Source organism: Ictidomys tridecemlineatus, chromosome 10, assembly GCF_052094955.1.
Source record: "Ictidomys tridecemlineatus isolate mIctTri1 chromosome 10, mIctTri1.hap1, whole genome shotgun sequence".
In the NCBI taxonomy this organism is placed as follows: domain Eukaryota; kingdom Metazoa; phylum Chordata; class Mammalia; order Rodentia; family Sciuridae; genus Ictidomys; species Ictidomys tridecemlineatus.
Window position 1 is genome coordinate 12503891 of NC_135486.1, and position 27433 is coordinate 12531323.

A 27433-nucleotide genomic window follows, 5' to 3' on the forward strand; every position below is an offset into this window, starting at 1 on the left:
AGTCTTAGAGCTGCTTTGAAGAAGAATTCGTGGCCTCCCTCAGACCTCATTTTTTCTGTTACTTTTTCTTTGACAGTATTGGTGGCAGCAGTATAGGCACTCAGGAGGACCATCGTAGCCGAAAGTCTGCCTATGATCTTTCCTCTGTGGAAGTTACTTCCCAGCATTCATCTGGAGCCCAGTCTGTTGCATCATCTCGTTCATCTACTTCTTCTAAAGGAAAGAAAGGAAAAAAGGAAAAGATGGAATGTAAGTGGAATTCTACATGGTGATTGTATATGAATTTTTGGTAGTGATCTACATTATGATTTGATTTCATAAGAAGTTGGAGGAATTTATGATAAGGTAGTAGCTTAATACTTAAGTAATGCCTTTTGATCTATAACAGTATACATCTTTTTCTCTTTTTAATTTTTTTTTTTTTTTTTTGGTGTGTGTGGATGGACACAATACCTTTATTTTATTTGTTTTTGTGTGGTGCTAAGGATTGAACCCAACACCTCATTCATGCTAGGCAAGCACACTATCACTGAGCTATACCCCCAGCCCCTTTATCTTAATAATAAAGGAATACATGATCACTCATTCAAGAAGTACAAATTCCCCCTGATCATTCAGTTCAGAGACAATTACCATTAAACATTTAATGGTATTTTTCTAATTTTTCTATTTGCCTATTTTTCTAACATATACATAAAACCACACCCATACATCTTTTTTTAAAAAATGAATGCAGATACTACTGCTTTGCAACTGCTTTTAATAGTATCATCATGTTTTTTAATAGTATATCACGTTCATATCTGAGTATCATTAAATATAATCTTCACATTTCTTTCATATTCCCTTATCTATTAAATTTTAATAGATGTTTCATGGCCCCCTGAAGCTCTCATGAAAGTATCAGAGATAATGTGTATGTTCCAGTACTGAGCACAGTAGCTAGCCCCCTGGCATTTTTAGATTTTTTTTTTAGCTAAACATAATGTTAGGATTCATTTTATCATTAATTATAAAAGCATGGAATATAATTTTTCCATTCCCTCCTCTCATTACTGCCCCCCCTGCCTTCCCTTCCCTTTTTCAGTAAACATTTTGAAGTGATGGAGATACCCTTCAGTGCCCTCAGTACTACTGTTGACTAATTTGTTCTATAGGACTACAGATGATGAGATGTTGGATTATGCAAAAGCCTTAACTCACAGATGGCCTCAAGTGAGGGAATGGTTTTGCTTATAGAACATTTTGTAATTGCAAAGATAAACCCTGTTTATTGAGTTAAAACTGAGGAGGGTAGGAATACGAGGAAGAAACCAGTCAGTATGGAAAACTATGTTTGAAAATAAAAAATCATCAGTAATCTCTGCACCTAAAGATAAATAATGTTAACATTTTATTTTATTGTAGGAAAACATATATAAAATTTATCATTTTAACTGTTTCAGGTGCTCATTTCAGAGACATATAATACACATTCAGTCCTGCAACTACCACTATCTTTAGAATTTTTCATCTTCTCATATTGTCCATTAAACAATCTCTCTCTCTCTTCCTCCTTCCACAACCCTTGGCAAGCACTGTTCTATTTTCTGTCTCTGTGACAGTATATGGGTGGTACTTAATATAAGTGGAATTATACAATATTTGTTCTTTTGTATATAGCTTTTTCACTTAACATAATGTGTTCAGGGTTTATCCTTGTTGTATCATATATCAGAATTTTCTTCCTTTTTAAGGTTGATTAATATTCTGTCATATGTATAAACCCCATTTTGTTTATCCATTTATCTGTTCTTGGATGTTTGGGGTTTTCCCTTTTTATTATTGTGAATGATGTTGCTTTGAACAGATATCTGTTTGAATCCTTGCTTTCAATTTTTTTTTTTTGTGTGTGTGTGTGTGTGTGTTTGTACAACCAAGATGTGGAATTGCTGGATCAGATGGAAATTCTTTTTAATTTTTTAGAAACTATCCATGCAGTTTTTCATAGCACCTTTAACCGTGTCACATTTCATCATTGATAAGGGTTATAAAATTTTAATAGATGTTAAAATTTCTGCACATGCCAATACTTGTTATTTTCTGCTTTTTGATCATAAACATCTTCATGGGTGAGAAATGTTAACATTTTAAATAAGAATCTTTCCAGAAAACTTGAGGGGATTCATAAATAGGAAATTTTACATGCAAGGGATCTCATTTTTATTTTGTTCTTAGATGTCTTTCTCTGTCAATAAATAGGGATTACCATTTGTTAATACTACCTAGTGTTCTGTTATTTGGATGTTATAATTTACTTAATATTGCTGGATATTTAGGTTGTTTTGTTTTTTTCCATTGTAAAAACTGCTGGTTTTAATATCCTTATGAATATACTTTTATGCATTAATCTAGTTCTTTTCTATAGGGCAGAATCCCAAAAGTTAGATAATGGAGCAAAGAACATATCCATGTTTAAAATTTGACTATTTTTTGCCAAATTGCTTTTCAAAAATTTAGAGCCAATTTATACTTCCAACTTGAGAATTGAGCTGCTATACCACATTGAGAGTGGTAGAAGAATTTGTTTCTTAGTCATTGATATAATTTTCTTAGGTATTCTAACTGTTCTGAGAGTCTTTAGTAAGACCTTTAGACATTATTTCACTAGCATTTACTGAAGTCTGTATTTTCTCATGAAATACAAGGGTCTTTCATATATGTTCCAAGAGTAAAAGAGCTCATGGTTCCATAAATTTGGGAATGCCTTTAGAGTAGTATTTCTTTTCTTTTTTTTAAATTTAGGTTTTAATTTGTTTTAATTAGTTATATTTGACAGTAGAATACACTTATGCACTTTGATATATCTACATAGATGGGATATAATTTCTTATTTTTCTGAGTGTACATGTTGTAGAATCACATTGGTCATGCAGTCACATATATACATACATATAATAATGTCTGTTTTGTTTTACTACCGTTCTTATCTCCACTCTCCTCACCTCACCTTCCTTCACTCTCCTCTACCTAATCTAAGGTAACTCTATTCTTCTCTAATGCCCCCCCACCCCTTATTGGGAATTAGCACTCACATATTAGAGAAAATATTTGGCCTTTGGTTTTTTGGGATTAACGTATTTTGCTTAGCATGATATTCTTCAACTCCATTTACTGGCAAATGCCATATGTTCATTCTTCTTTAAAGCTGAGTAATATTCCATTGAATATATATACCACATTTTCTTTGTCCATTCATCTGTTGAAGGACACCTAGTTTGGTTCCATTGTTCAGCTATTGTGAATTGAGCTGCTATAAACATTGATGTGGCTGTATTACTGTAGTATGCTGATTTAATGTCCTTTTCATATAAACCAAGGAGTGGGATATCAGGGTGGTTCCATTCCAAGTTTTCTGAGGAATCTCCATACTACTTTCCATAGTGGTTGTACCAATTTGCAGTCCCATCAGCAATGTATGAATATACCTTTCCTCCCATATCCTTGCAAACATATATTGTTGCCTGTATTCTTGATGATTGCCATTCTGACTGGTGTGAGATGAAATCTTTGTGTAGTTTTGATTTCTCTTATTGCTAGAAACGTTGAACACTTTTTCATATATTTGTTGATCGATTGTATTTCTTCTTTGATGTGTCTTTTCTGTTTGAGTCCTTCCTTAGCCCATTTATTGGGTTATTTGTTTTTTTGGTGTTAAGTTTTTTGAGTTCTTTATATATCCTAGAGATTAATGCTTTATTGGAGTGGCATGTGATAAAAATTTTCTTCCAATCTGTAGGCTCTTTTCTCACATTATTATTTCCTTTGCTGAGGAGAAGCTTTTTTAATTTAAATCCATCCCATTTATTGATTCTTGATTTTATTTCTTGTGCTTCAGGAATCTTGTTAAGGAAGTTAGATCCTAGGCCGACATGGTAAAGATTGCGCCTACTTTTTCTTCTGTTAGTGGCAGGGTCTCTGTCCAGAGCCTAAGTCTTTGATCCACTTTGAGTTGATTTTTGTGCAGGATGAGAGATAGAGGTTTAATTTCATTTTGCTAAATATGGATTTCCAGTTTTGCCAGCACTATTTGATGAATAGGCTATCTTTCTTCACTGAATGTTTTTGGCACTTTTTTCTCGAATGAGACAACTGTGTTTGTGTGAGTTGTCTCTGTGTCCTCTATTCTGTACTATTGGTCCCCAAATCTATTTTGGCGCCAATACTATGTCATTTTTATTACTGTAGCTCTGTAGTATAGTTTAAAGTCTATATCTCTTGATTTTAGAATAAGGATGGGGCTATACTGTGAAGCATTTTCCAAATTTATTTGACAAGGGTCCTTTCTTCCTTCATTATTGCATAGCTTTAGAATTGAGCTGGAAAGGTTTGGGAAATGCTGACCTTGCTCAATTGTTTTATTTTGCAGTTGTTATGCATTGCTGTTAGTGTCTCACCTAAGATCACTAATGCATTATTAGTAAAACCCAGATTGTGACTTTTGATTCCCAAATCCTGTCTACTGTCTACCACAGTATGCCATGCAACTTTAAAATATGATATGTTGAGTATAAATGAGTAAAAGTGAGAGGAATCAATGTAGATTTTTTAAAAATTATAATCTAAAATATAACAGATAAAATACAGAGATTTGTGGCTTTTAGATAACCCCAGTCCCTGTTCACAATACATTAAGACCTGAATATATTTCCTTTTCCACTGCAATATCTTAAATGTAGCTTCTCCTTCGTCCCTGAAGTTCTAAAATCTCTGTAATTTTTATTATGAATACTCCTTTTGGTGGTGAAAAAGAGTATCTGCATGCTTGTGTGAAAAATCCTTACCCAGTGTGGTTGGTAGGTTTGGGTGGTAATACTAAGAAGAAACTTATTTTAATGAACTTTGAGTTATGTAAATGTACTTTCTTTCTTTGTTTTTTGTGCTGGGGATTGAACCCAGTGTTGCTTTACCACCAAGCTACATCTTCCTTTTTAATATTTTATCTAGAGACAGGGTCTTGTGAAGTTGCTCAGGGCCTTGCTAAGTTGCTGAGGCTGGTTTTCAACTCATAATCCTCCTGCCTCAGCCTCCCAAGCTGCTGGGACTACAGGTGTGCATCACTGTGCCTGGCATGTAAATGTACTTTCATTTGGCAGTCTTTTAATGTAAGCGTAAACATTTTCTTTCCGTGCATTTTCATCAGTAGGAATTGAGGTCTTTCTTGTTTAAAACATCGTATTATATACAATTTCTGGTTGTTTAAAATCAGTAACAGTTTTTACATTCTGTATTTATTTTCAAAGAGTAGTATTAAATGAGTAATGTTTTTATTAAAACAATACATCTTTTCTATAGAAAAATTAAACATAACCAGTATTAATAGTTTGCTTCTAGCCTAGAGATTATAGACTTTAGAGTCTTTTCTAATTGATTAATGATCCTTTGAATAATTCAACTTTAAATGTACTATTCTGTGCCATTAAGAGCATTCATATTGCACTATAGTGCAACCATCACCACCATCCATCTCTAAAAAGTTTTTATTTTTCCAAACTGAAAATCTGTATCTGTTATATGGTAACTCTCATTCTCCTTTTTCCCCAACCCCTGTTCTTGAGTTTGCCAATTCTCGCTGTCTCATACAAGTAGAATTGTATGATATTTGTCCTTCTGTGACTGGTTGGTTTCACTTAGCATAATGTCTTCAGATTTCACCTGTGTGGTAGCCTGTGTCAGAATGTCCTTCCTTTTTAAAGCTGAATAATATTCCATTATATGGTTGTATCTTATCTTTATTCACTCACCTAATGAAGGACAATTGTGTTGCTTTTATCTTTTAGCTATTGGAATAATGCTGCTGTGAACATTGGTGTATAGCCTACCCCTACCCCTGCACTTCTGTACTTTGTTTTGATTTTTTAATTATATACATTAAAAAAAATTTAGCTGCTGCTAAAATATATATACAATTCTATATTTTGCTTTAAAAAAAAAGTAATCAGAAAATTTTCCCAGGCTGCTATTTAAACATTACCATTTAAGTGAACAGTGCAGAAACTCATATGAGGAAGCCTGGGTGTATGTCTTTTGCATCCTTAAGCAATTATTTTTAAGACTTGTAGATCTCTAGTTACCTCATTAGTAAATTGGGGATATAGTACCTACTTTATGAGATGTTTAACAGCAATAGAGTAATATATATGAAGTGCATTTTAAATAGCTCAAATTACTATTATTTATGTAATTTTGATTTATTAGTCTATGTTGGAAATACATGTTAAAATAAAGTTATAAAGTTAAGCATTGACTATCATGCATAATTTTTGTTATTTCAATAGTCTCTATAAGATATATCCCAATAAGTAAGATTATTTTTAGTAGGAGAACATTAACATTTTTATGTACATTGTTCTTGCCATGAAGTTTTTCAAAAGAATTGTGTAATTCATTTGGCACTTGCTACTAATTTTCTCCCCAGCTCTGAATTTTATCCTTAAAAAACTTCTTTGTGGTTATTTGTTTCATATACTTATCTTTTATTATTAGATAAGCAAAGAACAACTTATTAATAGCAGGTAGAATATATTAATGGAAGACTTTTTACTTTCATTAAATAGAAGCAAAAGGATGGTTATTCTATTTTAGATAAAGGAAAACATTTTAAATATAAGACAATTTTTAAGTATTCCTGTCTGTAATTTTTAATTACTTTATTGAAATCTATCTATCAGTTATATCTCTTTGGTAACTCATATTGGGTATCAACTTTATAAGAAATTTACTTTACAGGGTTGGATTCTTTCACTGGAAATGTTCAAAACACACTTATTGATGAGGAAAAAGTACATTCTAGTTCAGAACGTGGTTCCCATCAAGGAAAGAAATCTGGGACCAATAGCAAACTCTCTGCTAAAGATTATGAGCAAACTATTGACATTGATAGCACTTTGGAAGAACTTTCTGGGCATTCTGTGAGGTAAAGTAATGTATTCTTTATACTCTAATCCAATTATAATAAAGTTAAAATATCATTGATAGTCAAAATTTTCATTTGATTAATTTCACCCTGGTAGTTAACTGTGCATGTCTGAGCTCCTATAAAATTCTGTAGTTCTGAAAAAACTTTGTTCATAACTCTAGATTAGATTTTAGGTATGGTCATCTCTCACCTAAACTGTTAAAACCTCTTATTCAGGAATTCTGTGCCTCAAGCACAGCTCATCTTTCTGTTCTGAAAGCCATTGCCACGGTGTTTGTGGTGAAGTCTTTTGACCTAAGCATCTTCCTTTCTTGGGTGCTTTGAAAGGTTAGTTATCCCATAAACCAACCCAAGAATCTAATTTTACTTAAGTATTTCTTTTGGATTTCCATAAAGTATCTCATTTCTTTCTCTACAGATTTTGTTTCCAAACTGTGTTCTTCTACTCTTTCAGCACAACCAATTCTTTAGCATCCTTTTGGTCTCATTGTTGGAATTAGTTCTTCCTATAAACGTTTTTTCTCCTATTCAGTTTATTAGATCACTCAAGGAGATTTTTTTTTTTTTTTTTGGTGCTGGGAATCGAACCCAGGACCTTGTGCATGTAAGGCAAGCACTCTACCAACTGAGCTATATAGCTTTAGCCCTTCAAGCAGATTCTTGAAAACTTATTTTTATAGTGATTATGAAGTTTGCCTACTCTTGTTTTTATTTCCTTCTTTTTAATGTTATATATGCTTAGCCTGTTGATTACAAATAACCTTCAGTTTTTGTTTCAGACACATTTTCAGACAATTTTTTACATACTTTTACATACAATCGTATTTTTATTGTTATATAATGTTGATTCTAGAAAACATTACTTTCACTACAATGAATCATAACATACATTACAGAGGAATTAAGTGCCAATTTAATCAAGAGGCCCCTTTTCCATTTTATTCAGGGCATGGATTGTACTCAGGGATTGTACTTGCACTATTATAAATCTAGCACTTAGGGGAGTGTTCATAGTCATTGATTCAGTGTAATGACTGTTGAATAAATAAATAAATCATAGCTTGTTAAAGCTTATGTTGGTAAAGAAAGTAATGTATGTTGTTATTATGTTTAGCTCAAAGTAGTTTTTTTCCCTTATATCTTTATGAAATAAAATTTCTAGTGTCTCATCAGACAAGGGAAAAACTCCAAAAACTCCAACTTCTCCGCTGTCTCCAAGTTCCCAGAAATTGTTACAGTTCGACCTTCCTGGGACTTCCTTAGAAAAATCTAAGTCCTCAGTGATAATTCCTGCAAGTACAACAGGATTTAAACCCAGTACATCTTTTACTGATGTGAACCTGGCTGCTAGCAGAACAGCCCCAGAGATGACTTCAACACCAGGTAAATGGATCCATGCAGTTTTAAATTTTAAAATAAGATATTACATATTTTCTTGAAGATTTCTTTTTTTGGGTGCACCATCGGAAAATGTTTTTTCAAATGAATGTGTTTTCTCTTTGAGGTATTAAAAAGCTATGTGGGAAATCAAAAGATTGAAAAGCATGAAAGATTGATTAGTGCAGTAGTGACAGTTTTTTCCTGTGTTGCCAGCATAACCTAAAGAATGTATCCCATTTGTGCATTCTGAAGTGTTTATAAGTGTATGTATGTCTGTATACACATGTGCAAACACATGCATGTAAAAGAAGTAGCTTAAAATACATTGTATAAGTTAGTCACCATCTGTCCTATAAAGGAAAGCTATTTGTTTCTGGCTCTTATAATCGGAGATAAATTTTAGAAATCTTTTTTTTTTTTTTAAGAGAGAGAGAGAATTTTTAAATATTTATTCTTTAGTTTTCGGCGGACACAACTTCTTTATTTGTATGTGGTGCTGAGGATCCAACCCAGTGCCACGCACATGCCAGGCAATCGCGCTACCGCTTGAGCCACATCCCCAGCCCAATTTTAGAAATCTTGATGTGTAATTTCATGTGAACTTTTCCAATTTTTATACCCTCTAGGTTCGAAACGCTTTTCTCCTGCTGGCCTCCAGCATCGTATGACAGCAGAACTCAATTATCTGAGTGCCATTGAGGAGTCAGTGCGCCAACTGTCAGATGTAGAAAGAGTAAGAGGCATTTCACTTGCCCAGCAGGAAAGTGTGTCTCTGGCTCAGATCATAAAGGTAATTGTGGTCTTTGTCTTTCTGGAGTTTTTTTTTTTTTTTTAACTTTGCTACTTAAAATAATCTCAATGATGAGTTAAAAAATTAACTTTTGAACTGCCAAATAGTAAGTCAGCTGGACAGCACCCATAAATAACCATGGGAAAAACTATCACATAGGGTACTTAAGAGAATATTGAAAATATGGTGTTTAGGCAGCAGAATAATAGCACAATTGTTCTGTGTGTGTGTGTGTGTGTGTGTCTGTCTGTCTCCTGTTTTATGTTTTGTTTTAATGACTGTATGAAAGTTAGTCCTTCTTAATATCTTCTCTTTTCATTGATAATCAGAATTTTTAAAAAAATAATGCTTTTAACAATGAGGGTCTCCCTCCATTACCATGCATTGTTATACAAAATTACATATAAGAGGTTGTGAGGGGAATGGGAAAATAAACAAGGAGAGAAATGAATTACAGTAGATGGGGTAGAGAGAGAAGATGGGAGGGGAGGGGAGCGGGGGTAGTAGAGGATAGGAAAGGTAGCAGAATACAACAGTTACTAATAGGGCATTATGTAAAAATCTGGATGTGTAACTGATGTGATTCTGCAATCTGTATTTGGGGTAAAATTGGGAGTTCATAACCAACTTGAATCTAATGTATGAAATATGTCAAGAGCTTTGTAATGTTTTGAACAACCAATAAAAAGAAAAAAGAAAAAAAAATAATGCTTTTTTTGGTACCAAACCATAAAAATTTGTGAGATCCACATTTTTTTTTTTATAAAGCCAGCATAATGTGGACTTTTCCTTAGCAAACAAAAATTCAGAGGTCTAAGCAGTGTTCCTCAGTGAGAGTGCTAACAGTATCTTCTTTTTAAAATGAGATGTTGTTTACCTACAATAAAATTTTCAGATTTTAAGCATGAAGCTTTGATGAATTTTGACCGGAGTATATGGTAGTATGTTATGGCCACCTAATCAAGACATAGAACATTTCCATTACCCCAGAAAGTTGATCCATAACCCATTTTCACTTCATCTCCTAAGATGATTACCATCCTGGCACCATCATTTATTTTGCCTTTTCTTACATAAAGTTCAAGAATACTTTGAACTCTGTTGTGTTTATTTTATTCATCATCAATTTATCCATTTCATTATATCAGTTGTTTTTGGGCCTGGTAAGAGTCCGTTGAAACCAAATGCCGAATGTTTTCTCTGATATAAGGAGGCTGATTCATAGTGGGGTAGGGAGAGGGAGCATAGGAGGAATAGACGAACTCTAGATGGGGCAGAGGGATAGGAGGGGAAGGGAGGAGGCAGGGGGTTAGAAATGATGGTGGAATGTGATGCTCATCATTATCAAAGTACATGTATGAAGCCACAAATTGGTGTGAATATACTTTGTATATAACCAGAGATATGAAAAATTGTGCTGTATATGTGTAATATGAATTATAATACATTCTGCTGTCATATATAAATTTTAAAAAATTAATAAAAAATAAAGATCACCTTAAGGGAAAAGAAAAAAAAAAAGAGTCCATTGATGGAAATCTCACAATTAGTTCACTTTCCTGTTGGTATATGTTTGGATTATGTCCAGTTTGGGGCTTATATAAATATTTCCAAAATGTTCATAACATTTTACTTTCCTATAGCAATATCTGAAAGTTCCAGTTGTTCCCTATTCTTAATATCATTTAATATTATTAGTTTTTTTAAATTACAATTCTTGTGAAAGTGAAATAGCATCTCACTGAGGTTATGATTTGTATTTCCCTTATGACTGATGAAGTTGATCATCTTTTTATGTATTTATTGACCATTCTTACACCTTTTGTGAATGTCTGTTCAAATCTTTCATATTTGAATTGTATTTTAGTTAGAGTTACAGGAATTTTTTATGTATTCTGGAAACAAGTTCTTTTCAGATGTAATTAAAACATCATATCCCAGTTCATGGCTTACTTTTTAAAAAAATATGTATTTTTTAGTTGTAGTTGGACACTACTTATTCATTTTTATTTGGTGCTAAGGATTGAACCCTGGGCCTCGCACGTGCTAGGTGAGCACTCTTCTTGAGCCCCAGCCCCAGCCCCAGCCCCTATGGCTTACTTTTTTTAATATATATTTTTAAAAATGTTTTGTTTTAATTAGTTACACATGACAGTACAATGATCTTGACATATCATACATTTGAATTAGATGGGATATAATTTCTCATTTTTCTGAGTGTACAGGTTGCAGAATCACATTGGTCATGCAGTCATGTATATACACACATTAATAATAATGTCTGTTTCATTCTATTATCCTTTTCCCCCCCTCCCCTCCCCTCCCCTCCCCTCCCATCACTTCTCTCTACCCAATCTAAGGTGACTCTGTTCTTTTTTTTTTCCCCTCACATCTTCATCCTTGTATTCTCTTATAACGATGAGGGTCTCCTTCCATCTTCCCTTCCTTTCCCTCTCACCTCTCTTCCCTATCTAGAAGTAATCTTCTTCCCATGCTCTTCCTCCCTACCCCATTTTGAGTCACCCCCCATTTTGAGTCACATTCAGCATTTGTTTTTTTTTTGAGATTGGCTAACTTTACGTAGCATAATTTGCTCTAATGCCACCCATTTCCCTGCAAATGCCATGATCTTGTTATTTTTTAGTGCCAAGTAATATTCCATTGTGCATAAATGCCACATTTTTTTATCCATTCATCCATTGAAGGGCATCTAGGTTGGCTCCACAGTCTAGCTATTGTGAACTGTGCTGCTGTAAACATTGGTGTGGCTGTGTCCCTGTAATATGCTGTTTTTAGTTCTTTGGGTATAGACCATGAAGAGGGATAGCTGGGTCAAATGGTGGTTTCATTTCCAGCTTTCCAAGGAATCTCCATACTGCTTTGCAAGTTGGCTGCACCAATTTGCAGTCCCACCAGCAATGTATGAGTGTATCTCCACTTACAGTGGTTTTAATTTGCATTTCTCTGATTGCTAGAGATGGTGAGCATTTTTTCGTGTATTTGTTGATTGATTGTATATCCTCTTCTGAGAAGTGTCTGTTCAGGTCCTTGGCCCATTTATTGATTTTGTTTCTTTGGTGTTTAGCTTTTTGAGTTTTGTATACTCTAGAGATTAGAGCTCTATCTGATGTGTGAGGGGTAAAAATTTGTTCCCAGGATGTAGGCTCCCTATTCACCTCACATATTATTTCTCTTGCTGAGAAAAAACTTTTTAGTTTGAATTCGTCCCATTTGTTGATTCTTGGTTTTAATTCTTGTGCTATAGGTATCTTATTAAGGAAATTGGGGACTAACCCCACGTGATGAAAATTAGGGCCAACTTTTTCTTCTATTAGACGCAGAGTCTCTGGTTTGATTCCTAGATCATTGATCCATTTTGAGTTAACTTTTGTGCGTGGTGAGAGATAGGGATTCAATTTCATTTTGTTGCATATGGATTTCCAGTTTTCCCAGCACCATTTGTTGAAGATGCTATCCTTTCTCCATTGCATATTTTTAGCACCTCTGTCTACTATAAGGTAGTTGTAATTTTATGGGTTAGTCTCAGTATCCTCTGTTCTGTACCATTGATCTACCAGCCTGTTTTGGTGCCAGAACCATGCTGTTTTTGTTACTATTGCTCTGTAGTATAGTTTAAGATCTGGCATAGCAATACCACCTGTTTCACTCTTCCTGCTTAGAATTGCTTTAGCTATTCTGGGTCTCTTATTTTTCCAGATGAATTTCATAATTGCTTTTTCTATTTCTGTGAGAAATGCCATTGGGATTTTGATCAGAATCGCATTGAATCTGTAAAGTACTTTTGGTAATATGGCCATTTTAACAATATTAATCCTGTCTATCCATGAGCAAGGTATATCATTCTTCTAAGGTCTTCTTCTATTTCTCTCTTTAGGGTTCTATAGTTTTCATTGTATAGTTCTTTCACCTCTTTTGTTAAGTTGATTCTCAAGTGTGTGGTGTTTTTTTTTTAGGATATTGTGCATGGGGTAGTTTTCCTCATTTCCATTTCAAAGGATTTGTCACTGATATACAGGAATGCCTTTGATTTATGGGTGTTGATTTATATCCTGCCACTTTGCTGAATTCATTTACTAGTTCTAGAAGTTTCTTGGTAGAGCCTTTTGGGTCTTCTAGGTATAGAATCGTATCATCAGGACACAGTGCTAGTTTAAGTTCTTCTTTTCCTATAGTTATTCCTTTAATTTCTTTTGTCTAATTGCTCTAGCCAGTGCTTCAAGAACTATGTTGAATAGAAGTGGTGAGAGAGGGCATCCCTGTCTTGTTCCAGATTTTAGAGGGAATGCCTTCAGGTTTTCTCCGTTTACGATGTTATTGGCCTGAGGCTTAGCGTAGATAGCTTTTACAATTTTGAGGTAAGTTTCTGTTGTCCCTAGTTTTTCTAGTGTTTTGAACATAAAGGGGTGCTGTATTTTGTCGAATGCTTTTTCTGCATCTATCAAGATGATCATATGGTTCTTTAAGTCTATTGATGTGGTGAATTACATTTATTGATTTCTGTATGTTGAACCACCCTTACATCCTGGGGATGAATCCCACTTGATCATGGTACACGATCATTTTGAAATATTTTTGTGTCTGATTTGCCAGAATTTTATTCAAGATTTTTGCATATATATTCATTAAAGATGTTGGTCTGAAGTTTTCTTTCTTTAAAGTGTCTTTGTCTGGTTTTGGAATCAAGGTGATATTGGCCTGATCAAATAAATTTGGAAGTACTTCCTCTTTTTCTATTTCCTGAAATAGATTGAAGAGTATTGGTATTAGTTCTTCTTTAAAGGTCTTGTAAAACTCTGCTATATATCCATCCGGTCCTGGTTGGTAATCTTTTGATGGCTTCTATTTCCTCACTTGATATTGGTCTGTTTGAGTTATGTATATCTTCCTGACTCAATCTGGGCAGATCTCATATGACTCATATGATTTAAGGAATTTATTGATGCCTTCACTATCTTCTATTTTATTGGAGTATGAGGTTTCAAAATAATTTCTAATTATCTTCTGTATTTCTGTAGTGTATTTTTTAGGTGTAGATGGACACAACACAATGCCTTTGTTATTATTATTATTTTTTATGTGTTGCTGAGGATCAAACCTGGGTCCCAAACATGCTAGGCAAGCGCTCCACCGCTGAGCCACAATCCCAGCCCCCACAGCTTACTTTTTAAACATGTCTTCTAAGGACAGAAGTTTTAAGTATTGATAAATTCTTCTTTTTAACTTTTTATCTTTTTATGGTAGTGCTTTTTTTCTAAGTATTTTTTGCCTACTCTAAGAGATTAAAATACTCTCTCTAATATATACTTTTCTAAAAAGTTTTTTTTTTTTTTTTTTTTTAGTTTTGTCTCTTATAAGTGTGTGAACCTCAAGTTAATATTGAGGTTTAAATGAGCAAAGGGAGTCCAAGTTCATTTTTCCTTCATATGAATAGTCAGTTATTCCAGCACCATTTTCTTAAAAAACAAAACAAAACTTCAATTACATTAGTGTACAAATCAATGATTAAGTAGCCACTTACATGTACATCTGTTTCTGGACTTTGCTCTATTGATCTATTTCTGTTCTTACTATCTTATTACTGTGAATTTATGGTGTTGAAATCAGAATGTAATTTCTCCAACTTTGTCTTCTTTTTCAAGATGGTGTTGTCCATGCTAGGTAGTTTGCATTTCCACCTAAGTTTCTACCAAAATAAAAAGGCCTGGTACGATTTTGACTAGAATGGTTATAACAGTCTGTGGAGAATATACATCTTAATTTATGAATCTGATGTCTATTTCTGTTTATTTATTTTTAATGAGGCTATTCCTTCAAAATTAAAATGAAACAGGCAACATTGTGAGATATGAGATATTGTCTTTATTTTCACTCAAAGGACCTAATTTTTTTTTTCCCCAGTTAGATGCTATAATTTTTGCTTTCTAACCAGCTTGTTGGCATCAGTTCTTAATTTCATGCCTTGGAATTTTTGTATATTTCTATATTATTTAAGATATCCTGGGTGGTCTAACAAATGACTAATGACTGTCCTTACTATCTTTCCTTTAGGTTCTAATCTAAAAAATATATATATATTTAGTTTAGATGGACACAATACCTTTATTTTATTTATTTTTATGTGGTGCTGAGGATTGAATTCAGTGCCTCACATGTGCCAATCAAGCACTCTACCACTAAGCTAAAACCCAGACCTAGGCTCTGTTTGGGTGTTCTAAATCATTTGAGTTAGAAAGATAGCTTTCTGAGCTGGGCGTGGTGGTTTGTATCCAGAATCTTAGCTCTTCTTGATGTTGAGACGGGGAACGTGAGTTCAAGACCAGCTTGGGCAACGTAGTGAGACCCTGTTTCAAAAAAAAAAGAAGCAGCAGCAAGTATTGTGTTTATGGTAGTCACTGTGTTGAAATAGTTTAGTACCTTAGGATTAATATTTGACCATTTCTTAATTTTGAAGGCACAGCAGCAACGCCATGAAAGAGATTTGGCCCTTTTGAAACTGAAGGCTGAACAAGAAGCTCTGGAATGTCAGAGACAATTAGATGAAACTCGAAACAAAGCAGCTCAGGTAATTTATTTTACAGTAGGTACTGGTTTTCTAAACCTAAATTTGTATCTTAGAAATTACTGTAGTTTTTAAAATTACATAGGAATAAAAAAGAAAGGATATAAACAAGAATGTTTAAATTCTTTGTATGGGATTTGTAGCAACCCTCTGAAATAAATAGGCAAGATTTAATCCCAGTTTAGAAAAGTGGCAACTGAGGTATGTCATAATTATTTGTCCAGACACATCAACTCTGAATGATAAAGTAAATACTTAGATTATGAAATCCACTAGATAATCAAGTGTTTTTTCACAAGGCACTTGGTTTATGAAACAGATATAGATTAAAACTAATTTGGGGCAAAGGTTGTAGTTCAGTGGTAGAATGCCTGCCTAGCACATGTGAAGCCCTTAGCATAAAATACAGGTATTGTGTCCATTTACAATTGAAAAGATTAAAAATAAAAATTTGGGTAGAAGGAATACTGAAACCTAACTTCTTTTCTTACCCCCTTTTATTTGTAGGTCCATGCAGAATCATTACAGCAGGTGGTTAAATCACAAAGGGAAGTAACGGAAGTCCTTCAGGAAGCAACTTGTAAAATAGCAGCTCAGCAAACAGAGACTGCTCGCCTAACCACAGATGCAGCTCGCCAGATCTGTGAGGTAAGACCCTCTGGAGAGTGATTTTCCTTTTTAGTTTTTAGTCAGTCGAATAACTTTGATCTTATCAATAATAAGCTCCTAACATCTAACAACGGTGTAATTTGAATCAGTGACTCTTATTGGGGTCCCTTTTGATAAAAGAATTTTAAAATTCTTATTAGAATATGTTGTGCATATGAATGTTAGGGAATCAGAAAAAAGATGGAGATGAATTCTAAATTTCTGCCCTCTGATTAGCTTTCTAAAAAGATATTAACTTTATTGATGTATAACTTAAAAAGAATGCAGTACAGGGGGCTGGGGATGTGGCTCAAGTGGTAGCGCGCTCACCTGGCATGCGTGCAGCCCGGGTTCGATCCTCAGCACCACATATAAACAAAGATGTTGTGTCCGCTGAAAACTAAAAAAAAAATATATATATATTAAAAATAAATAAATAAAAATAAAGTACATAATATATAATTCCCTATAAATACCACCATAATCAATAGTAGAATATTTCTATTAGTTCCAGCATGCCTCTTTGCAGTTAGTACTCAATCTTGGCCTCAGGGAACCACTGTCTACTTCATATGGTGATGTTTCATTTTTTTATTCAGAAGAATATTAGTCCATGTGTTTTTTTTTTTTATTGTACCAAGGGTAAAGCCAGAAATAATTTCATTGTTTTCTCTATAAAATAAATTGTCTCCTGACATTTTATTTTAGCAATTATAATTTATTTAAGGAAAAGTTAGGACTATTAGTAAAATGACTCAGTTATTAAAAATTCATGAACCTACTATATTTTTGGGTACCATAGGGTTGAACAAATAAATATAAAATTGAGACTCCTTTCTCAAGAAAATTTTAACATAGTAGAAAACATAACAAAAGATTTCAAAAATACTTTTAAATCATCTGTAGGAGAAATAACTCAAAACCGTAATAGAATAAATGCCAAATGAATAATATATGCAGCAATTGGAATAGTGGTGAAGAGTAGGGCAAAAGTACTTCACATTGTTAGTAGGGAAAGCCCTATAAAGGAAGTAATTGAATTGATTCTTAAAAAGATTTATTACTGCTAATTATATGACTTGAAGGTGTTCTCTCTAATTTGTAGATTATTATAGCTTAGAAATTATGTAGTTAAGGTCTTTGTTTTTATAAGATGAGCATGTTGGGATTTAAAGAGGCTAAATGACATGCCCACGATATTTCATGTATTAGTAGCAGAATTTGCTTGTTTTCTATCAAGTTATCCTTTCCAAGACACTGCTGCCTCTCAGTTCTTCTATGACATCTTTTACATCTGTGTTTGCTTTTGTTGTGTGTTCATGTTTAGATGGCAGAATTGACTCGAACTCATATCTCAGACGCCATCACTGCTTCAGGAGCTCCTCTGCCAACGCTGTATGATCACCAGCAGCAACACCTTCCAGACTTCATGAAACAATTGAGGACCAGAGCTGAAACAGATAGGTTAGTATTCATTCATTCATCGGACACTCATCTCCAGTGAGTATCTCTGTCCAAGGCACTAGGAATTTAGTTATGGGCATAAAATCTAGTAGGGAATATAAATACTCAGTTGAATGAATAAATACTTAAAATACTGGACATGAGTGTCATGAAAGAAAGGAACTCCATATCCCAGGTGACAGGGGTATAAGGAGGTTAGAAAAGGCATTCATGAGAAACTCAAGCTTGTGGTAACATCTAATGGATGAGAAATTAGTGATAAGATGAGGGTAAAGAATAGCCAATTATAAAGCTCTGAGGGAAGAAAGAACATGACATGTTTAAGGAAATGAACAGAAGACCAGTGTGACTAGAGGAAGCGAACAAAGAGGAGACAATGCATTTTGATAGGATCTTACAGATTTCAAGACTTTTGTGTTTGTTCTAGAAACAATGAAAAATCAAAGTTTTTTTTTTTTTTTGATGAGCTGGATGACAAGATCATATATTTATGTGTGTTATTTTTTAAAATCATACTTTGATTTTCTCCAGTTTATAGATTTTTAGCCTCTATTTGCATTCATTGATATTAGGACTGTTGTGGGTTTGTTTCCCTTAATTAAGCAGAAGATATTCTTTATGTACTATATGTCCTTTTTTATCATTGAATGCCTTTTTCCCCTCAAATATTTTGTAACAGTTACTTCATGATATCTATGCATTCAAGATTTTATCTCGTTTACTGTTAAACAGTCTTCAAAATCTTTCTCTTATTGGAGACTGGATGTTGAATCCGTTTTTATTTTCTTTGTAGGATAAGTCAATCTTTTTCACTCTCTCAGAGTAAAGAAGAGACCCTTGACACAAAGCATCAAAAGTATTCCCCTTCATTCGATACTTACTCTGAGTCTTCAAGATACAAGAATCATGATCAAAGGTGAAGACAGTTTTTTTTTTTTAATTGATTCAGTTTGGCAAACTCTAACAAAGGGCTTAAACATTGCTTTTCCTTGACTTCTTATTTCTATAAATGGAACAATGGCTGCCTCTTTAATTAAGTAACTTACAAATAGTCCATCCATGTAATACAGCTACTACTCCTTGAGAGTCTAGTTGCATAAGCATTGTATATGTTGTTTTTCTTACCTTTAATCTTCACAGCATCTTTCCAAGTCAGCTAATGTTGTCTTCATAGATTAGGGAACTGAGGCCCATGGAAATGTTAAGCATTTCCCCCAGAGTCACATAGTAGTGACACACCAAGACATTGAAATTGACTTATCAGCCTCCAAAGCCTATGTTTATTGCACATTTCCTTACTGGCGTTCATATTTCTTTTCTTTTCTTTTTTTTGGTTCTTGGAATTGAACCCAAGGTTGCTCTACCACTGAGCCATATCCCTACCTCTTTTGATTTTTTTTATTTTGAGCCAGGATCTCGCTGAATTGCTTAGAGCCTTGCTAAGTTGCTGAGGCTGGCTTTGAACTTGTGATCCTTCTGCCTCAGTCTCCCAAGTTGCTGGGATTACAGGTGTGCACCACTGCACCTGGCCCATATTTCTGTTTTTTTTTTTTTATTGTTAAAGATTTATTTCCACATAGAGTGAAAGCTTCTTTCTTTCATTATAATACCACATTTCACATGCATAGAAATACGTGTAACAAGCAAAAGTTCTTTAAATTAATCTGCAAAGTTAATGAATTTTTCATACAAAAAGTATTGCTGAAATCCCTGCAAAAGTCTGGTAATTTAAGTTCACTTGTTCTGCCAGAAAACACTGCACCTAAGATTATACTTTTCATGAATTACTTGTTCTTAAAATCTGTACATATTAACTGTTTGAGGTCTGTTAAACAATAAGATACTGTTTTTTTTTCATACTTTGGTCCACTCTTTGTATCTACTGGACATTTCAATATATTTTACCAAATTGTTCCTCTAACAAAATAAGGCAATTAAAAGTACTTAACATTTGAGAATATAATGAGTTTGTCAAAACTCCTTGTTTTCTAAAATCCACTGATTGACCTCCCACTTACTATTACCCAAAAAGTCACAAGGATGATAGTATCCCAATAGCTTCAAATAGAAAATTTAGATCTCTAAACTGAGGCATTGGTGATATTTTTAACCATTTCACAGTTAATTCCAGTATAGTTGTATTGAATAAAACTCTAAACACATAGTATGCATGATAAAATTAATCACAAGATATTGTTTTACTTCCCTAAAGAAAAGTCAAATAAGATAGAATGGCCCATATTTCTTAACATTAGCATGTGTACTAATTATAATCATTATAAAAATATTAAATAGGTTTTTCTTTGGTAGTTAGCACAGTATTAATATCTCTAGTTTTCATTTATGATTCTGTCCTTGAATGAGGTTTTAAAGGTTATTTTCCAGCATTCCTTATTAGATAGGATATTGTCATTGTCACTACTTCGATAGACTACTAATAGGTCTCCTCATCCTCTCATCTTTACCCACTGTATTCATTGGCCACATGATGAGCAGGGTCATTTTTATAAAATTTGCAGCCAACTTAGTCATTCACTTATTTGAATCCTCTCAGACCATTCAAGGTAAAGTTCAAATTATTTGGCATACCATAAAAGTCCCTTCATAGTTGATCCTTGCCAGGTGCGGTGTCCCATGTCTGATGCAGGAGACTGATGCAGGAGACTGCTTGGGAGACTGATGCAGGAGGATCACAAATCTGAAGCCCACTCAGCAACTTAGCAAGGCCCTGAGCAATTTAGCACACCCTTTCAATGTTCTCTTTAGTTACTAGAGTATTTTAAAGCAAATCCTTGATCATAGCATTTGACCAATTAATACTTCAGTGCATATGTCTAAGAAATAAGGACCTAAAAAACTCTAATGCCATTATTGTTGCTGAAAATTTGATCCTTGTGCCCAATACCAATCCAACAATGAGGACATGGTTTTGAGAAAAAGGAAAAAAGAAGGTTTATTGCTTTGCTAGAAAAGGAGAAATACAGGGGATATCTGTCCCAAAGGCTGTGATTCTTGCATTGTATCTTTTTATAGCTTTATTAGATTTATCCTTTTGGAAACATTTATTAAAGCCATATTGTCATTTAAATACACATTAAAAATATGAACACAGGAATAGAAATGATGAAACCTTCCTGGAAAAATGGGAAGGAGTCCTTGAGAACTTCACAGAAATAATACTTGAAATGAATCTTAAATTAGTGAACAGACAGAGAAGGACAGGCATTTCAGAGATATTTTCTATTTCAGAAACAGCATTTGGAGAGGCTCTTAAAAGCTGAATCAGGATAGGCTTCTAATACCCACCCCCTTTTTAAATCAGTGAATAATTAAGAAAAATAAGAAGGGAAACATTTGTGAGAATACTGCACAGGGTTCATTTGTTGGCTGAAGGATAGTCAAAATCAGAAGTCTGCTATGCATTTGGATACTTGAGGCAATGTTGAGGGAAGGAAATCGCTGCTAATACATAGTTGAGGTTTAGTCTGAGTGATAATAGTTGAAGTTACAAGCATGCCATTTGATTGCTCAAGGAAAATGTTATGTAACATAAAAGAGAAAGGAACCAAAATAAAATTCTAGGGAATACCATCATTTTAAAGAAAGATAAAAATTGAAAACAAGTGGCAAAACACAGGAAAACTTCTTAGGGAGGTGTGAAGATGAGTGAGAATAGAACCCTGGAATATAAGAAAGAAGAATTCTTATCAAACAATTTTAATATGTCAGACTTTCAGAAAACTTGGAAAAATAATGCAGTCTTAAAATATCTTTCATCCAGATTACCCTAAAGTAGACTTTTTTTCTATAGTTTCTTTAGCAAATAGAGCTTTAAAGAAGATGGAGATCAACAACATCTAATGTTACAGAGAAAAAAATTATTTGATTTTCCAGTTAGAAGTTTAGATAGTTTAAAAAAGAATAGTTCCAGTGTAGCAAATGAGAGAGCATCAGATTGTAAGAGATCGTGATGTAATGAAAGGAAATAGAAATAGTGAGTAGAAGTCCCCTTTTCCCAGAACTTTGACTTTGAAAGTAAAGGAAAAAGGGAGCAATAATATAAGAATAGTGGTTGCCTGTTGTGATTATTTCAAAGTGAGACATCCTCTCTCATCTTTTCCAAAATAGTGTCTTCTCAGACTTATATCTACTTAGTTTTTGTTTTTATATTACATGTTTCTTCATTGCATAATGTGGTTATAAGGCACAGTCCTTTGGTCAGATAAGTTTTCTTTGAAGTTATGATCCTTATTTGTTTTTTTGTTTGTTTCTGTTAACATCCATAAACAGAAGTAGTAGCAGTAGCAGCCGTCAAGAAAGTCCTTCAGTTCTGTCTTTTAAGGAAAATGAGAAGAAACTTTGTGGTGAAAATATGGAGAGTTCAATTGATGAACAGGTTCAGACTGCTGCAAATGATTCTTTACGAAGTGATAGTGTTCCATCTCTTCCTGATGAGAAAGGTAACTTTCTTTGCACATGAATGCATAATTGTTTGCATTGAAACTGGAAGAAAGGTAATTTTTTTTAAAAAGTGGCAAATGACTTGACTGAATAGTGTTTTAAGGAAAATTGAAGTCAAAAATGATGGGGGATATTTAACTAAGACATTTCTAAGGTGTGGCGTAGTTTCTCTTTGCTACTTACAATAAATTGAAGGAATTGTTAAGCAAAAAAGAACCAGAACTCAAGATTTAGAAAATTCTAAGCCTATCCATAAATCAAAAAAAAAAAAAAAAAAGAGAGAGAGAGAAAGCATGTTTTGGTGTGGCTGGGCAGTCACTCCACAAAAGATTGCTCATGAGTTTGATTAGCCATCTCAGCAGAATCCAGAAATACAGATGGGATGTTACCTGAAGGGACATTGCCAGTTTGGACTGAAGTAGACAATATGAAACAAAGGAGGGCATTCAGATAAGCCAGTCTTCTCTGGAAGAAGTACCCTCAAAGACACACACAGAATGTTTTTACCAATTTTTTAGCATCTCAATCTGGTCAGGTTGACAAGCAAATTTAACCATTGCTGGGGAAAAAGAGGTGGTCTAAGTAACTTTGGAAATGGTGTTATGATTAAAAACAGTAAGCCTAATCCAAAAGTAATAGTACATAAACCCATATTCTAGTTGGTAAACTTGTTTTTTGCAGAGATATAGGTTAATAGTTCTTTGTGTGTGTGTGTGTGTGTGTGTGTGTGTGTGTGTGTGTGTGTGTGTATGGTGCTGGGGATTGAACCCAGGTCCTTGTGAATGTGAGGCAAGCACTCTACCAACTGAGCTGTTTCCCCAGCCCAATTAATAGTTCTTTAACTGTGTGTTGGTGTTGAACAAATAAGTAAGTGAAGATCGGATGGTGGGAGCCAGGTTTCTCAGTGTTAAAAAGGGAAGTTACAGGTAATATAAGAAAAGGAAGACAAGCGTGTACTCTTTGGTACTGAATTTGAGTCAGAGACATCAGTATGAATTTTTGTTTACCTTGTTGGATGGATGGATAGAAAAAGCAGTTGCGCCTGTGTGTGCACACATATCCAGGTGAGTATATATGCATTATATTATGTCTCTAAGCCTGGAATTTTAAGAAGATAGTTTGTCATTTTTGCCAGTAATATTAAAACTTTTTTTTTTTTAAACATCATTTTGAGTGTTTACATTTCCTTTGTGGAACATCTCGTTTTTTAAAAGGTGTATTAGTAGTTTTCTAATTGATTTGTAAGAACTCTTTAATGAAGGAATTTTTTTTCCTAGTGTTTCTAGGTTTTTAAGAGTTTTTTTTTCACGTTTGTAAGGTAATTGAATTTTATTATTCCAAGTCTATTAAGTTGCTAGTGATCAGTTCTATGAATTTATGTTGGATTGTGCCAGAAAGAGGCAAACAGGCTAAGTTTAAATACCTCCTGAGAGCAGTTACAATGATAAAATCTGCTTTCTTCCTAATTTTTTAGATTCAACTTCTGTTGCAACAGAATATTCTCTGAAATTTGATGAATCCATGACGGAAGATGAAATAGAAGAAAAATCTTTTCGATCTTTACTGCCTTCTGAGAGTCATCGCAGATTTAACATGGAAAAGAAAAGAGGCCATCATGATGACTCTGATGAAGAAGCTTCCCCAGATAAGACCACACTGTCTTCTGCCAAGGTGTGTTTCTGTTTTCCTGTGGAGGTAAATGTTTGTGGATGCATTCTCTTAAAGGTACAAGGATACATTTTATGTTTGAACTCAGTTGTCAACAATCAGAATTCTTTTCCTAAAAATCAGTTTTATGTTTTATTTTCCTTCTAAAAATCTGGCTTCCCTTTCCTTATAAAGTAGAATATAAACTTATTCATTAAAATAAGATATGGCCTCTAAGGAAATGAGTCAGTATTATTTCTATGGGTTTTTTAATTGCTTTACTCTTCTACTTTGCTCCATTTAAAAATTTACATTCATTCTTCTTTCTAAATCATCACTTCTGGAAAACAGGAACAAATTCTTACCCTATTTTGTATCCCTGGTACTGTACATGATGTACAGTAATTATTTATTAAGATTTATTGACTGATTAAATAGCAATGTGTTTTAATCCCTTTTACATGCCTTTTTGAAGAATGTTTTCTTACATGGTTGGCAGCCTTTTGTGTGTGTGTGTGTGTGTGCTTGTTTGGTATCAGGGATTGAACCCAAGGTGCTTAACCACTGAGCAATATCCCCAGCCCTTTTTATTTTTTATTTTGAGATAGCATCTCACTAAATTGCTGAGGGCCTTGCTAATGTGAAATACTTTTTATTTATTTATTTGTTTATTTTTGAGATGAGATCCTGCTAAGTTGTTGTGGCTCTAATTGCTGACAAATACCACTACTCTTGGCTTCATAATTTATTTATTCATTTATTTATACCTTTGTTTTATTTATTTTTATGTGGTGCTGAGGATCCAACCCAATGCCTCACACGTGCCAGTCAAGCAGTTTGCCACTAAGCTACAGCCCCAGCCCCATAATTTATTTTTATGAATGTGTATCTCTTATTAATGACATTAAATATCAAAATGTTTAATAGATAAAAAACTTGAAATAAACTCTCTACTTTAGGAGCTGAGCATGCCATTCTCAGGAGGACAAGATAGCTTTTCTAAATTTACTATGGAGATGGTTCGACAGTATATGAAGGAAGAGGAAATGAGGGCAGCTCACCAATCTTCACTTCTGCGTCTTCGTGAAAAGGCTTTGAAGGAGAAAACCAAAGCTGAATTAGCTTGGCTAGAACATCAAAAAAAGTAAGTTCTTTCAGTAGCATAGTTTTCATTGTTCAGTTACTTCCATAAAAAGTGAATGCTTTATGTTTTAAAATATTTTTGTTTCCTCATTTAATTTTTTTTGTGCTTCTGGTTATTAAACCCAGGACCTTGTACATGTTAATAAGTACATGCTCTATCACTGAGCTATATCCCTAGCCTCTCCTCATTTAATTTGATATAATTAAATTAACCTAGTTTTTACAATCCAGGAATATGGCAATAATCTTTGATTTGTGTTACTTTCAAGACATCCTTCCTACCCATATAATATTTTGTTTTCATTTCTCTTTTACAGTCTAACTGATCCTCATGTTGTTGTCCTTTACTTAAGTCCTCTATATTGTTGCAAATTGTTCAGAGTCCTCCGATCTTTAAAAGACTTAGTCTAGGGCTTACATGTATTACATAATCAGTAGAATACTTGCTGAGATAGTAACTGCTGCTGCATATAACAACTGTTTTCAACTTTTGAAAATGCTAAGTTTGTGAACTTGTTAGTAACCAAGAATTCTTGAAATTGTAACATGAATTTAGTCTTTGTCTCAATGAAAAATATTATTTGCAGACATCTACGAGACAAGGGAGAGGATGATAAAATGCCCCCACTCCGGAAAAAACAGCGTGGTTTGCTTTTAAGATTGCAGCAAGAGAAGGTATGTTAGGAAAAATGTCTCTTTAAACAAATTTATCATAGGCAAATTATGTTTGCCTAATCTCTTTTTCTTATTATCACCTTAAATGGGATTTAGTTGACTCTTGCCCCGGTTATAGAGGTTGCTTGGTAGTTTACCATATTTCTCTTACATTAAAATTGAACACAATCAAATCTGCTGCCTTTCTATAGTATGAATAGAATAATTTTTTGAAATGATTTGAATTTTAAAAATTAAGATATGTGTAAGAGTATATTTAGATTAATTTTTGAGACATCACTTCCCTTCAGAGAGTTTCACGACATATTAATTACATATTGACAAATTTTGACTTAGTGGGATTAGAAAGGCCTTAGTTTTGAATCCTGGAGAGACAGCAAGGTAGTTTGATGATGAAGAATTCAGGGGCTGGGGATGTGGCTCAGGTAGTATTGCACTCGCCTGGCATGTGCAAGGCACTGTATTCGATCCTCAACACCAAATTAAAAATAAAGATATTGTGTCCACCTAAAACTAAAAAATAAATATTAAAAAAAAAAAGAATTCAGGCTCTGGAGCTGGGATGTGGCTCAGTGGTAAAATGCCTGTGGGTTCAATTCCCAGTATCTGCCCCCTCACCCCCCCCAAAAAAAAAAAGAATTCATGCTCTGAAGTCAGATTACCTAGGCAAGCATTTCAGCTCTACTAATTATAGGTTTTGTAACCTTGAACAAATTACTTAATTTCTGTGTCTCAGTTTCTTCATCTGTAAATTGAGAGCAATAATAGTAATATTCTTTATAGGGACATTAGGGAAGGATAGATGAGTTAATACATAAAATAAATTTAGAGTAGACCTTGAAACAATGGTAAATACTCAGTGTTAATTGCAACTATATAATCATGGTCAAGTTTAAGTAGCTCTCTGAGACTTAATTTCCTCATCTGTAGGAGTGGGGATTATACTTTCATATGGTGGTTGTGAGGATTAAATGAGGTAACATAAAAGTGTGTTTCACAGTACCTCGTAAGTAATTAATAGATTCTAGTTTTCTTTTCCCTTATTGATCAGGTGAGATCTACTGTGTTAGATGATATACAAACTTGTTTATTTGAGTTATATATTAGATTATTACTTAAAATAGTTTTTAAAAGTAAAATTAACCACAGGAAACATAACTGATGATGTGAATTTGAAAAAATTCCAAACTTAATTTAAAAAAAAAAGTTATGACTTTTTAGTCTAAAACAAAGGTTTGTTTGTTTGTTTTAAGGTATGATTTAAAAAAAAATTTATTAGGTGTAGATGGACACAACACAATGCCTTTATTTTTATGTGGTGCTGAGGATCGAACCCGGGTCCTACCCATGCTAGGTGAGTGCTCTATCGCTGAGCCACAATCCCAGCCCCTTAAACAAAGGTTTTAAAGTAAATAAGATTTGTCTTAGTTAAAATTGGTGACTTACTTTCTATACTGTTACAATACAGTAGCTTTCAGTTTGTAAAGTAGAAGAAAAATACATTTGTAAATATGTTCTCTCATTCTGTAGTATTTCTTTTCACTTTAATAACATCCTTTGAAGCACAATCAAATTAATTTCAATATAATATTTCATTGCATGCTTATTGATGGCACATTTTTTTCGGGTTTTGTTAGTTTGAAAGTGTATTAGTTTTATCATTTTTTAAAGGATATTTTGTAGAATT

General features: G+C 33.7%; 1 protein-coding gene across 14 annotated transcripts in view; it reads left to right on the forward strand.

Annotated features, from left to right (window-relative positions):
- Cep350 (centrosomal protein 350) overlaps nucleotides 1–27433 on the forward strand; it is a 157556-nt gene that overhangs the window by 61780 nt on the left and 68343 nt on the right. For 13 of the 14 annotated variants that reach the window (XM_021722607.3, XM_078022411.1, XM_078022413.1 and 10 more), the window contains 12 exons: nucleotides 77–249; nucleotides 6769–6955; nucleotides 8121–8341; nucleotides 8965–9128; nucleotides 15601–15711; nucleotides 16216–16356; nucleotides 17684–17820; nucleotides 18614–18736; nucleotides 22111–22280; nucleotides 23756–23952; nucleotides 24888–25072; nucleotides 25659–25746. In XM_021722607.3, coding sequence (XP_021578282.2) covers nucleotides 77–249; nucleotides 6769–6955; nucleotides 8121–8341; nucleotides 8965–9128; nucleotides 15601–15711; nucleotides 16216–16356; nucleotides 17684–17820; nucleotides 18614–18736; nucleotides 22111–22280; nucleotides 23756–23952; nucleotides 24888–25072; nucleotides 25659–25746 — 1897 coding nt within the window. The remainder of the gene's footprint in view (nucleotides 1–76; nucleotides 250–6768; nucleotides 6956–8120; nucleotides 8342–8964; nucleotides 9129–15600; nucleotides 15712–16215; nucleotides 16357–17683; nucleotides 17821–18613; nucleotides 18737–22110; nucleotides 22281–23755; nucleotides 23953–24887; nucleotides 25073–25658; nucleotides 25747–27433) is intronic. The other variant, XM_078022412.1, reaches the window with a different exon arrangement.